The sequence below is a fragment of the Marmota marmota genome, unplaced genomic scaffold, assembly GCF_001458135.2.
Source record: "Marmota marmota marmota unplaced genomic scaffold, marMar, whole genome shotgun sequence".
Taxonomy (NCBI): Eukaryota; Metazoa; Chordata; class Mammalia; order Rodentia; family Sciuridae; genus Marmota; species Marmota marmota.
In genome coordinates this window covers 12,020,723-12,035,394 of record NW_026000153.1, presented here as the reverse complement: position 1 = coordinate 12,035,394, position 14,672 = coordinate 12,020,723, and the positions used below count along the sequence as shown (strand labels likewise).

At 46.2% G+C, this 14,672-nt stretch overlaps 1 protein-coding gene across 3 annotated transcripts in view; it reads right to left on the bottom strand.

Annotated features, from left to right (window-relative positions):
- The window catches only part of Eepd1 (endonuclease/exonuclease/phosphatase family domain containing 1), a 115,185-nt gene extending 101,172 nt beyond the window's left edge, over window positions 1-14,013 (bottom strand). The window contains exons 1-2 of one of the 3 annotated variants that reach the window (XM_015490221.2): window positions 13,661-14,013; window positions 12,082-13,145 (exon numbers count right to left, since the gene is read on the bottom strand). In XM_015490221.2, the coding sequence (XP_015345707.1) occupies window positions 12,082-12,959 (878 nt within the window). In that variant the 5' untranslated portion in view covers window positions 12,960-13,145; window positions 13,661-14,013. The other 2 variants (XM_015490222.2, XM_015490223.2) reach the window with 2 other exon arrangements.
- Window positions 14,014-14,672: the final 659 nt, after the last annotated feature.

Below are 14,672 nucleotides of genomic sequence, written 5' to 3'. Positions count from 1 at the left end.
GGATCGAGTCAGCACAAGGATCATGTCTCTTTTCTTCAACTTGGAAACAGGTTTGAAAACAGTCCACTCAGATCTGTGTAAAAATTTCTCCAACAAAGAGAAATAACAGCCAATAAAAACACAACAAGATGCAAAAATTACCAGTTATTAGAGAAATGAAATTCAAATTCCAAATGATATACCACTTCACATGCAATAAATGGCTATAATCAAAAAGATAGATAATAACAAGTGTTGGCAAGGCTGTGGAGAAATAGGAGCCTTCATATACTGCCAATGGGAATGTAAAATGGTACAGCTGCTCTGGAAAACAGTCTAGCAGTCCTTCAAGATGCTGAATGCAGAATTCTCATATGACCCCTCCTAGGTATATATTCAAGGAAAATGTAAATACATGTCCCTATAAAAAGAGGTAAATGAATGTTCATGGCAGCATTATTCCTAACAGCCAAAAAGTAGAAATAACGCTAATATCCACCAACTGATGAATGAATAAAGAAAATGTGGTACATCAGCCATGAAGAAAGTAAAAGAAATATTCACACATGCTTTACAATGTGGAAGAGGCTTGAAAACATCATGCTAACTGAAAGAAGTCCAACACAAAAGGCCATGTATTGCATAATTCCACTTATATGAAATATCCAGAATAGTCAAGTCCAGAGAGAGAGAGAGAGAGAGAGAGAGAGAGAGAGAGAGAGACACTCATGGTTGCCCAGAGCTGGGGGTAAAAAGTGACTACCAATAGGTACAGAGTTTCTTTTGCACTGATAAAAATGTTCTAGAATCAGTGCTAATAGTTGAATACACTAAAAACACCCCATTTTACACTGTGAAGGGGGTGATCTGTAGGGCATGGAAACCATATTTCAATATTGAAATATCCAGTTGTTGCATGGCTCAGCCAGACTTCACTAGATGACAGAACCAAATGATTTCATCAAATGCCGGGGTAAGCACCACAGCAGGGCGCAGGACCTCCAAGAGACAGGGTCCTTTCCCCCAGTTCACCATGCCCCTTCTTGCTTTCTAGTTTTAGAATTGGTTCCCTTTCTTTGACTCCTCTCCCATTCCAGGTTCATGGATTCACTACCTCTGTATCTAAAAGTGTTCGGGCTTGGGGTAATTCTGCTCCACACTCACCAACCAGGTGAGCCCCTGTGAGTTTACTTCAATTCTTTTAAGTTTCCTTGTGTGTCAAGTAGAGCTATTTCACCCACCTCAAGGGGGCAGAGTGAGGAGGAAGTTACTTAAATAACAGAAAAGGCTTAGCAACAGCGCTTGAGGCAAAGTACAGTAAACGTGAGCAGTCCTATATCCTCCCCACAAATTCCCAAGATTCCTGTGCAGAAACCATGCTGTACAGACAGGACCCTGCCCTCGTGAAACCTTCTGTCTAGGAGGGCAGACAGCACTGATGGGCAATGACAACAGTGACCGTGACAGAAGGGAAAGAAATCGACAGGACAAGGGAGGCCCTAGCTGGTGCTTCACAGCAGAAGTCAAGGAAAGCAAGAGTCGAGCCAGCATCCTGACTGCCATCTGAGTCTCACCTCTCCCCAGCAATTCTGAAGGGCACTACGTTATGCACAGTGGACGGGCACTAAATCCCTACCTGAAAGTGGTGCCCAGCGTTTGGCAGACTCCTATGTCAACATTACCTGTAGCCAAAGAAAGCCTTGGCAAAGGGAGGCTGTGCCTGAGGGAAGGGGCGGTGCCAAGGCCTGGCGTCCCTGCTATAGTTTCAGGAGTCAAACCCAGGACTGGCAAGTTTGAAGGAGAGAAGTGCCGGGGGAACCTGAAGCCAGCTCCTAAGTAAGAGCCTGGCCTTACCTGCTGTGTTTCCACAAGAGAGCTGTTCTTCAGATCAGTGTCACTCCAGTAACTTAAAGGCAGCTTTCTTTAGTCTTCAAACCGGGACATGAAGCTGGGTGCACTGGCTCACCTCTTTAAGCCCACCAACTTGGGAGGCTGAGGCAGGAGGATTGCAAATTCACGGCCAGCCTTGCTTAGCAAGGTCCTAAGCAACTTAGTAAAACTCTTGTCTCAAAATATAAAACAAAAAGGGCTGGGGTTAAGCGCCCCTGGGTTTGATTCCTAGTACCAAACAAACAAACGAACAAAAAATGGGACATGAACACCTTAAAATCATCTCTCCAGGAAAATCTCAGAGGAGCAATGTTCCTCACAAACAGCCAAGAAGGAACGCCCTACACAGTGTTCACTAAATCATTTTCCTATAGGCTAAATTGTGTCCCTCCAAAATTCATATGTTTAAGTTCTAACCCCCAATACCTCATAATGCACCTGTTTTTGGAAAAGGGATCTTTAAAGAGGTAATTAAAATAAAATGAGGCTGTCAGGGTGGCCCTAATCTAATTTGACTGGTGTTCTTATAAGAAGAGGAAGTTTGGATGTAGGCGTGAAGACACAGGGAGATGGTAGTTTTTCTGATGGCAGGGAAAGGCCCTCAGAAAAACACCACTCCTGCTGATACCTTCACCTTGGATCCAGCCTCCAGAACTGTGAGACAATAAATTCCTGTATTTTAATTCACCCAGTCTGTGATACTTTTGATGGGAGTCCCAGCAAACTAACATGCATCTTATCTACAGGGACAATACCTCTTCCTTCCCAGAATTCAAAAATACTTGATAGAAATAGTGGTCATTTTCCCTTTTAATGGAAAAAGGCTCAGGGTTGGAAGAAACTCATGTGATATGGAAGAAAGGTATACATTTAAGTATATAACCTTTATCAGCAGAATCCATCAACCAAAATACCACAGCTGTTTTGATGACCACAAACACTGTATTTGAAGTGAGGGATTACGGACGATTTTGAGGTCTTGTCTCTTACCATCCAGTTTATTTCTGTGTCTTGCTCTGGTTGACCAATGACAAGAAATTCCAGATTTTCATCGACAAGTGGTTGCAAATGGAACATTTCAAACCACATCATATAATCACAGATTCTGTTCAATTACATTTACCCCAAAGTTTGAAAGGCAAAAACAACTTTTTTCCATGTCAAAAGTCCACTACTCTCATTTTTATCATAAATATGGGAAGCCTTGACAATAACATAATACCAGGTTCTAAATTATCTGTCTTGCAGCTGAGTTCAACACGAGTGTTCTGTAATACTACGTACAGTCTCCTGTGCAGTCTCACATGGATGGAGAACTTTAGCCAGGCACAGTGGCACACACCTGTAATCCCAGTGGCTCAGGAGGTTGAGGCAGGAGAATGGGCGAGTCCAAAGCCAGCCTCAGCAATGGTGAGGTGCTGAGCAACTCAGTGAGACCCTGTCTCTAAATAAAATACAAAATAGGGCTGGGGATGTGGCTCAGTGGTTGAGTGTCCCTGAATTCAATCCCAGGTACCAAAAAAAAAAAAAAAAATCAACAAACTTTAAAATTCAATTCAGAATATTTTTTGGAAAGCGTGGAGTTGAAAACTCAAAAATGTTTCTTATCAGCCTCCTCTTTAAATCCCTCCCAGTTCACAGTTATTCATGGGTTCTGTAAGCAGTCCACCCACATCACTAAAGAAAATGCTGACTAGTAGAGGTGTTGAGTCAAAATAAAAGCTCATTGCTACTTTGTATTTTTTACTTGTAAAACTTGATAGAGGTGTTTTTAGGAAAAATTGAGATAATGTGCTAATGAATTCTTGACATTATAATCAGTTACCGCAAGTCAACTGCGTCTGTCCCCAGATTATGAATTCAGCTATACATTTTACTAAAATGTGAAGCAATTGATGAGCTGGAAACCTAAGAAGAGAAGCTTTTCCTAAGAAGATGAAGATGACGCTTGGAAAACATCTATAAAAGCAAGTTGTATGAGAAATTGCTATCAAAATGGGTGTGGTCAAGAAAACTGTAAGACTGAAAAGCCATAAAAAATTCAGTATCCTGCACTCAGTTTGCTTTGCAAATATCTTTGCTCCACTTTGAAGAAACACACACTAGCGCACCCATACCTGAGGATATTGTTATATATATTAATATCCTTGGGAACTCATCTCTAAAGTTGGTTAAGACATGTCTAGTCCAGTGAGCTGGTTGGGTGAGAAGTAAAATGCAAACATGCAGAAGAAAGAACTCTGTTGGACTCAGAGAAGCTTTTCATCATCAAGCTCTGGAGACTAACAGCTTGAACTGCAGTCCAGGCTCCACCTGCGTAAAGTTCCCCAGCTTCTGTGGGCTGTCCCTTCTGTGTAAAGCAAGAACAATGACACTGCCACAGCTCAAGCTGCTTAGCCCTGGATCTCAGTCACAGCAACGACCTGTGTTAACTATTAGTGTTTTGTTCTTAGTACCAACTAGTACAACCAAATGGACACTATAAGCCCAACCACCCTCCAGGAGAGAGGGACATGAAGTATTCTGCTATTTAAAATGAGACCTCCAATTTTAAATGACTGGGGATCACTCTGTAGAACAAAATAAAACAAACTGACCAGTCAAATGATAGGATGATCTAAAGGAAGGAAAGGAAGGAACCAGCCCCAGGCCCACAACCTAACACCAGAGACCTAAAGCCAAAAATCCAAGACCAAAAGCCAATCACTGGTACTTTGAGGCCATGCATATTTTTATTTTTCCCTCATTCAGGGATCGCTAAAAAATAAATAAATTTAAAATTTTTTTAAATACAAGACTGAATTTGATTAATGGAGAATACATTCCAAAGAATTTTTCTTTGAATGGGATATTAGATCAATATTTTAAACAATTCACCTGAGACCCTCCCCCAACCAGCCACTGCTTTAAAAGACACATTTTTTATTTAGCAGAAACTGAGAAAGACAAAGTACCAATTTGACCCTCCAGTTTGGTGGTGAGCAAACAAGATTGTAGGTCCCTAGAATAGCCAAATGTGGCCACAGGAACAAGGTTCCTTCAGCAAAGCACTCCATTATAGGAGCTCATAGCAGCTTCTAGATAAAACAATTGAAGGCCCAGCTTAACAGCTTAATCTGGTAATGGCTGAACCAAAATAGAATCCTCAGGAAACAAGGTCTGGTTGGAAACAAGCAACAAATTAACATTAGTTGGAGAACTGTAGCCAGTAAAACAAATCCAGGGTTTCTTTACCAAGGAGCTTGGAAGAAGGATTCCATATTTCTTTTTATAATGACATGTTTACTCTGAGGACACCTCCACGGGGTTCCTAGCCACTAGAGTCCACATGTTTGGCAACTGTTTGCCAGCTGTCAATCAAACCACCACACTAACAATCCTGGTCCAGAAACAGGCCTATGCACAGTGGTGTGGAATAGGGCCAGTGAGCTGCAAAGAATTCCAAGTACTTCATGAGGACCAACAGGCTGTCAGAGAGCAAGGCATTTTTGTGGCATCTCCTGGATGTTTTGATGTGAGGTGTCACGGATGTGGAATTTCACCTTGCTATCCATTACAACACACAGGATGTCTATGATGAGCAAATCAAATTTTCATGAAATGCATCACTGTATTTGCTACTGGCAGAGACTGTTAAGGAATTCTGAGATAAACCACTTTGCTTCACAGGTGAGGTATTCATATCCTGATTCCGGAGCCTTCTGTGCCCTTGTGTGAGTACTATAAATTATAATCTACTATCTTCTGCTCCTCAGCTGAATGTGTGTGTGGTGGAGAGCGAGTGTGGACTTTCAGCATTCAATCCTGTCTCTCAGACCCTGACCTCCCTCCCAACCACCTGACTTGGTTCTCTCTCCTCATCCTCCCCCTGAGGCTGAGGCATCTATATACCTGCAGAGCCAAGCAAACTAGTACCTGATGTCTGCACTTCCAGACTCCTTAGCAAGATTCACTTCCTCCCTCATCCCATGCATCACCATGTTAAGTACCTGTGGAGTGTGGGTCCCCTTCTGAAACTGTGAGCTCCCTGACCACAAGGTGGAGTGGGGTCTCCCTGTGCCTCTGACCTCATCTGGTAGAGAGCACAAAGCAGATGTTCAATCAATAAGCAACTGAATTGATGTAAATACCTTCTAATAAATATAATTACATAAGGGGCTAGGATTGTGGCTCAGCTGTAGAGCACTTGCCTCACATGTGTGAGGCACTGGGTTTGATCCTCAGCACCACATAAAAATAAACAAATAAAGGCATTGTGTTCATTTACAACTAAAAAAAAATTTTTTAAATTACATAAAACAAGAGGATGGCAAGTTCAAGGCCAGCCTGGGTAACTTAGCAAGATCCCGTCTCAAAATTTAAAAAAAAAATTAAAACAAAGAAAAAGCCTGGAGATGTAGCTCAGCAGTAAAACACCCCTGCGTCCAATTTCCAGTACAAAAAAAAAAAAAAAAAAAATAGTTACATAAAATCCCCAAGTATGCCCTCATCTATATGCTATTGATGCTAAAAAGCATATGTGGCCTTGTCAGATGCACTATCTGCTCAGCACACAAACCAGGGCCTCTTACTCTTGTTATGGACCTGAGACCCCACACCTGACTCCAAGGTGGAGAACAGCAGTCACAGGGGGAAGGGTGAGGACAGCAAGCTGTGTCATGTTGCCACAATGCAGAAGAATGCGAGTCAGTCTCAGGATTTCTTAAACGCCTCTGAGCCTGCCTTCTAGGAATCTCAGAGCATTTCCGGCAAGCTCCCCACTTAACCCTCACATTATCCCAAATACAAACAAGTGTTTCCAGTTTTTACCTCTACAAGAGTCCCTTGTCTCCATCCACTTCTCCCCAGTCACTACTCTGGAATCCTCCAACTGCCTCTTCACTTAACTCCCAGGGCTCACCATGCAGGCCCCAGCACCTAGAGCAACCTGGCAAGACGTAATTTCACTGGTCTCTGGTTCCAACCTCTGTGGCCTCTTTCTGAGGTTAAAATAAAAGCCTTAGAGGGCCCACCTGATCTGGCCGCGCCTCCCTCTGCAACCCCCCCTCCCAAGCCTCACCTGTACTCTTGAACTCTGGCCATCTACCCTCAGGCTGTTGCACTTGCTGGTTCCTCTGTGGGCCACTCTTTTCCATGCCTAGCTCCTCATGCACTAACAAGCAGCTGAGGCCTTCCTTAACCCCATCTATCCAAATACTTCTCTTCAACTCGCCTCCATCACCCTTAGCATTAGCACTGACCTGGAGAGACTGATCTGTTGTAACCTGTTTGTCACCCAACCTTGGAGCAGAGCCTTATGTCTGCACTTCCACACCCCTTAGCAAGATTCACTTCTCCACTTTATGACCAGAGCCTGACACAGAACCTGGTACCCAGAAAAGCTCCAAAACCTCTTCTGAATGAATGGAGGCAGGCAGGAATAGCTATCTCCTGGGAGAATCAACACTATCAAACCCCATAGAGCCTTGAAATCAGACCCCAAATGGGCCTGACTTTCTCAAAACATAAAAGTAACTCCTTTCCCTTTAGTAAAATAAACTACAAATGGTGCCCACATGGGAACTTCCCCTAACACTCTCTTATGAATTCACAGCTCTCTTGTTGCTGACCACCTTTTTCTTTGGAAATGACCCAGAACTCCTTGGCTCACAAAACCGGAACTCCACCTTGGAGTCGGGCCCAAGGTTGCAGACTCACAGCAGAGGGCCGGGTGGAGGAGCCTTGACGCCCTTTGGATTTGCTCTGTGCCTGGCCACAAGCCCCATCCTTGGAGGAACAAAAACAGGAAAGGAGCAGAGGCCACCAGGGGCCTGAGACAGTCCCAGGGGTTAGGTGAAGCCTCCTTCCCCAAAAACCCTGATACCTGTCCAGCCTAAGACCCAAGACAGGGAGGAAACAGTGGGTGGACTATGGGCAGGCAAGGGTCAGAGGCAGGACATGGGAGGACATAAAGTATGGGAAAAACACACCCAGTCTTGGCTTTGACATCAACATGCCCTGGCTTCAAATACTGACTCCAACATCTACATTTCTGAAGGACACAGATACTATTTAATCTCTCAGAGCCTCAGTTTCCAGAGCTGTCAAAAGGGATTTCATAATTTCTACTTTAAGAGGATGGCTGCGCATTTTATCCCCAGATGTTCTAATCTGGCTGCATCCACACACCCTTCAATCCCCAGGATGAGTCTGTTATTCATTTGGGAAAAATACACCCAGATGTCAATCATGCTCTGTGACTTGCCCTCCAAAGTCTGGGTTTACCAGACTGTTTTGATGCTGAGCCATGCAGACTGGTCCACATTTACTTAATTGTATTAAGTAACTGGGCCAAGCTGATCCCTGAATCTAGCTTACACATGTGCATAGCAGGCATTTGATACATATTTTTCAATGAATGAACCAAATAACAAGATGGGTTGCGTCAAGATTGATCCCACAATCAACTCTGATAAAGTGAAATCTCTTTTTTCACAATCAGTGCATGTTGCCAGGCACTAATCCACCTTGCACTTCAATAGTGCAGACGCAGCAAGAAATCAGATTTAAACCATTATAAGGCTAACAACTCTGACATTGGAGTTTCCTTCTGATGCAGGCTGTGGGGAAAATAAGCAACTTGTATGTTAAATCTCCTCATTCTTTTTGGAGATTATCTGTCAGCTCCTCCAGGGTTTATACCTTCAGTAACCAAAGGGTTTTTTCCAAAATAGCATGATTATTCAGCAAAAAATAAATACAAACGAAATGATCGTCATTCTGTACATAGGCTATCACCACATTTTGCAAGGATATTTAGCAGAAGCATTCTTCTATCAGTCTTGCTGAACAAGGAAGAACATTGCCTAAGACTGAGGTTTGGCAAAAGAAATCTGATGAAACCTGTCAGTTCTGTGACACTAGCAATGGTGTCCCTCAAGGTTCCTGGTGACTATAATTATCTAGCTCTGTGCTGTCCTACCTCAGGTTTCACGTGTAAAACAGTTTCTTGGAGCTCATACTTGCCCATCCACCAAAACACCAGCATTCGAGGTCAAGAAAGAACTTCAGGGCTGGGGATGTGGCTCACCTGGCATGCGTGAGGCACTGGGTTCAATCCTCAGCACCACATAGAAATAAAATAAATAAAGGTATTATGTCCACCTAAAACTAAAAAATAAACATTAAAAAAAAAGAAAGAACTCCAACTCCCATCCCATACAGGGACCCTTTAGCATTAAGAAAATGCACCTACTAATGCAAACTTGCAGAAAGCAAACTTAGAAGTCTGTTATTCCTTTCCAAAATTGCCCAAGGGCTGCTTTAATGGACACAATTTAAGAAACTGTGATTGGCACACAATTTGGCAAATGCCCTTTATTCAACAGAGAGGGAGATAACCAAACAAGGCAGGATAAAGATACAAAGAACCTGGGTCCTTGTCCCAGCTGAGTCACTAGTGAGCTGTGTCTCAGAGACAAGCCATTCAACTTCTTGGGTTTTGACTTCCTCACCCAGAGATGGAGAAGCATTAATAAAGAGCAAGTATTACTTCCTGGAGTTACGGGAAATCAAATTAATGTGAAAGCTGTTAGACAATACAAAGTCATATCCAGAAGGCAGGGACCTCTTCTGTCGTATGTGAACACGTATAAAAATAAGAAACACCCAGAAAATTACCTGTCTTCACTCTTGCTCATGCTAAATATGTTTCCTCATACTAATAAAGGGAACAACTGGATTGTAAGTGACTTCTGTGAATCAGGATGAACACTGAGTATATGAGATCCATTCTGTGACAGTTTTTAAGTGCTTCAAGACAGTCACACAGGCAAATGTGTCCATCCCAGCTCTGGGGAAGATCAGGCCCTAAGCCTGTTTATGTTTACCAGACACTCACAATGTGCTAGGAGTGCCCAGAACACAGAATGCATTGGACAGGACAACACACGTGGCCATGTGTGTGAAGTAATGGAGGTGCAGGCCACCCTTCCCACTGCTCACAGGTGTGCTGGGTTTGGGTAAGCTTTTCCTGCACTCTTGCTTGAACACCAGCAGTTAGATGTCTTCAACAAGTCCTCATCTCTTTAGGAAATTTAAAGGAGAGAAACAAAACAAACCCCATCAACTCCACCTTGGACAAGAGGTGTTAGTGCCCCCACATTGAACCCCCAGCAAGCACTGCATCTCCCAGAGGCCCCATCTCCACACTGCAAAGTAGCTGGGACTACAGGCGTACACCACTATGCCAGGTTTTACCCTCCCATTTCCTACCCTTCACATTGGTAAGTCCTAGACGTTGAATAAGCTTTTCAAACCATGGCCAGAAAGAACATCATGGGATTGAATAAACTATAGGGATGATCAAAACAATCAAAGCGGGGCGGGGCGGGGGGGAAGTACCTGGAAACCTCCAAACAAAAAAATCACTGGCCTTGCCAGAAAAGGCAGTATAGGGGGGAGGGGCAAGAGAACCCCAGAGGGACAACAAGTGCCCAACTCCTAGTATGAGGTTCTTGAACTAGTATACATCAGAAACACCTGGAGGGGGTGTTAAACACAGAAATGTAGAGTTTGCATGTGTAGCAGCTGATAGTGCTGGTCCAGGTGCCCCGTGAATGAAAACACTAAATAAATGAGCAAGAACTGCTCAGGCTGTCATTTCCACCAGGCAACTTCAGATTCTGATTCATCCCCTCTTTTTTTTTTTTTTTAATTAGTTGTTCAAAACATTACAAAGCTCATGACATATCATCTCTTCACCCCAAACTGAGCCTTAAGAAAACTCACAGGAACTAGGCAGCTGTCTCACTAAGGCTATGAAGCCTTTTGTGAGTTTGTCTCACTCACTTCCCCTTCCCTCCCCTTTTCCCATTCATCTGCCCATAGTCTGAGGACGCAAACTATTATCAAGCCACTCATGAGAAGTATCTCCCAGGGCTGAGTCCAGTTTTCCCCTGTGTACAAGATATTTTGCAAAAGGATTCTGTTAGGGTGCCAAACGGGACAAGGCAGTGCAAGAAGAGCACTCAAGGACTCCTCTGGTCCAGTCCTCTGACCCAGTGCACAGTTTCTCTCTCATCAGCAACGAGTGTGTGCCCACTGGGATGGTGCCAGGGAAACACTGTGACCTGTTTTTCTCCTCACTAATTCGTCCTGATGATCTGCCACAATGCACTGTGATTTCCCGCTGAGAGCTCACTTCATGTCACCAACTGTCACACTGCCAGCCTCACCAACCACCCAATGCAAGAGAAGGCATCAAGTAGCCACTAACATTCACCTCTGGTGACTGGCAGGGCAAGAGCCCACAAGACCAAATCAGGGGATCTCTGACCCAGAAGGGACAATTACAAATATTTCTTTCCTTCCCCAAACCGATTATATTATAGACCATACTGTTTACTAACAGCAGGAGCTCCTGCCACAATATATGATTTTGTTTTATAGGGAGTTAATGGAAGCTCCTACAGAGAACAGTGTTGTGAATGATGTAAACACTCTCTGATAACAGCCTATCCTAGGAGTTTGTTCTTCAGCTCAAACAGGGAAATCTGGGCAATATTCTCTCTCTCTCTCTCTCTCTCTCTCTCACACACACACACACACACACACACGTCAGTTTACATGTCAGTTTGGCCTTTTCTGGCAATGGGACAACAGAGGTAACACACTGAAAAACAACTTTGGGTTAAATAAGAAAATGAATGAAGAGTGATTCATTCACAGCCTTTTGATAAATACAGCCAGTGTGTATCTGGTCTTTTGTATGATTTTGTGCACACAAATAGGTACATGTGATGGAACAAATGTGAGTTTCCCTCCCATTAATAAAAGAAAAATCCAATTAGTTCTTTCTCATATGTAAAACTGTATACCAGTTTCCAAGGTTGAGTGTCTGATTCAGTATAAACCCTATGAAGCCTTTTGTGAGTCACAGACCTTCTCAAAGGCAGCACCACTAATAACCTCCAAGTACCGCAAATTAAGAATCCATCTCTGATGTATCACACTCAAGACATAAGCCATAAACCTTGACAGCTGTATTCAGAAAAATCTGGAGCAGAAAGAGAGCTCAGCCTCAAGTGACAGTATTGGTGGGGGCATCAAATACACTGACTTTTTACTTTTGCCCCCTCCCCAAAAGTCCACTCATTTGCATCCACAGATGAGGCCAGTCCGAGCTGTCTGCACACCCAGCCCCCTGGCCCCCTTGGTGGTTCCAGTCCTCACCTGTTTTCCAGGAGTGTCATGCATACCACCTCTCGCACTCCAGGGTTGTTGGCCTTCTCCACAGAGCAGCCCTGCAAGTTCCAGGTGGCCAGCCTCAGCACAGGCCGCCCATCCCTCGTGCCTCCAAAGGCCTCTACTGAGGGGCGAGTGGAGATAATCTGTGTGGGCCCCCCTGGTGGCAGGTCCAAGTCCTCACTCTGCAGGCTCAGTGAGGTAGGGCTAGGGTGAGGCTTGGCAGTGAAGGTCAGACCCCCATTGGTGTGGGTGGAGGGGGGCCTGGACTTCTCAGCAAATACCTGGTGTCGTATCCTGTCCAGGAAGGCAGCATTAATACCATCCATCCTGACCAGATCCTCAATACTGCGAAAGGGGCCATGTTCCCGGCGGTAGTCCACAATACTGAGGGCCATCTTCTCGGTGAGGCCTCGCACACTCATGAGCTGAGCTGGGGTGGCTGTGTTGATATTGACACGTGGTGTGAGGGGCACAGTAGTGGCTAGATGGTGAGGCTGCTGCTCAGCCAGGAGGTCCCTCCGCAAGGAGCTAGGAGAGTGCTGTGCAGAGCTACCCTTGCTGCTCACACAGATCTCAAACTTGACCTGCTCCAGTTTTGTGGCACCCACACCACTGACCAGTGCTAGGTCCTCCACTTTCTTGAAGCCACCAATGTATTCTCGGTATTCCACGATGCTTCGAGCCACAGCACGTGTCACCCCAGGGAGGGTCATCAGTTCCTCCTCTGTAGCAGTGTTGATGTTGAGCCGCTCCTGATTCACCAGGATGTTGCTGAAGTTGCAGGCTGCGCTAAACTTGCGGCTATGGGACAGGTCCGAGGGGTCCCTGGGGATGGAGCGGTGGCAACCCAGGGTACTCCCCATGGCCAGCTAATATCGGGAGCCCAGGAAGGCCTCACCACTGCAGAACTCTGGCTAGGGGAGATGCCCCGTTGACCTTATAAGCACAAAAAGAACAAAATGCAGAATTTAGGGGCCGAAGAGGTTGCTGCAGACAAAGGCCAAATCTTCCATGGCTAGAGTGTCCAAAATTATCTTTCACTTGGCCACCTAGAAAAGAAATTAACACATGAATTGACTGAGTGAGACAATCTGCTATTAGCACTCCTTACCTAGTGCTGGAGTTCATTACCAGATTTCCAGGCCAGTGGCTGCAGGTGAACTGAAAACGCACAGTAAGGATGGCCCATTCAGATTTTCCTCGGAGACGCCTGGGTTTTTTGTCATACCGCGATCCAAAAGGCTATAAGCCACCTTTCTCGAGAGCTATCTGCATCGGTATCACACCTCTCTGCCTTTCAACTCTAGCAGAGCCAGGGCTGCCTCCTCACTTTAGTCGCCCCCACATGGACTGACTCCGCGCCTGACACTCAGCGCCGCCTGCAACTTAGGAACTCTGTGCTTGCCTGTGCGGACACCGAGAAGAGGTTTATGGACCCTCACCAGACCCGCCTCCGGTCGCGATCCCAATCTCTGGGCCGCTCTGCAGGGGGGAGGGGGGTTCGTCTCTCTTCCACCTGCGGCTCGGAAGCCTGAGACCGGCCAAGGACAGCGCGGGCCCCTACCTCCAGCCCTGGCGCCCACGCGGGTGCGGGGCAGTGGCCGGGCCTTGGTCCGCGCGTCCCTGTCTTTCTGCGGGAGAAACTCTCAGCGTCGCTCTCCCGGAGCAGGCAGGAGCTGCAGGGTTGGTCGCAGGCGGCGGTAGGGGTGGCGAAATCCGGCTGCTGAAGCTGCACCAAGACTTGCTACTGCACCAAGACTTGCGGCGTCGCCGCGGTTGCGTTTATCCAGGCAAAAAGTCTGCACCCAACTCGGGCGCGGGATTCGCAGAGCGCGTCCAGACCCCAGCACTAGAGCAGCCGCTCGCAGTCTGTGTCAAAGCCAAAGTCCCGGCTGCGCCGCCCGCGCCTCCGCGGGCATAACCACGCCTCCTCCCGCGCGGNAGAGGCGGAGCCATAGAGCCCCCGGACCGGCCCTGAGCGCCAGGAGGCGGGGAGCGAACCCTAGAGCACAGGGGCGGGGCCCTGGCGCGCGGGGGCGGACTCCGGGGGGCAGGGGCCGGACTTATGTTCTGGGGGGCGGGGCTTACGCCGCAGCGGCGCGGGCAGCTCACTGGAATACTGTCTTATCCTCTGCTGCTGGGGTACCAGGGTTCCCTTTCCACTCGGGACGAAGGGCTGGTTGTGCTGGATAAAGGCTGTTTTCTATTGTCCGAGACGAGACCTGCCCGGCCGCTTTTCGTCCGCCTTTGGGGCGTGAGAACCAAGGCCGGGACACTCCCATTGAGAGAGGCATCCCTTAGGGTCCAGGCTTGGTTCGGTTCTGCAGAACGTTCAGAGAGGATACTGACTGGGATCTTAATTTCTACCCTGCTTGCCTCCTTTTCTTCCACTAGCGTATTACCTGGGTTCTGCTCAGAAAGATGTCCTCCATCCAGTAATGCCACAGCCATCTCTCTGTGCCCCTAAAGAGGTCTCGCGCCCTCTCCTCTGTATGTTTACATGGGTCGCACACAACAGTGTTCCTCTTTTGTACATTTAGCACTCTAAGTAAATAAGGATACGTTTCTGTTATTAG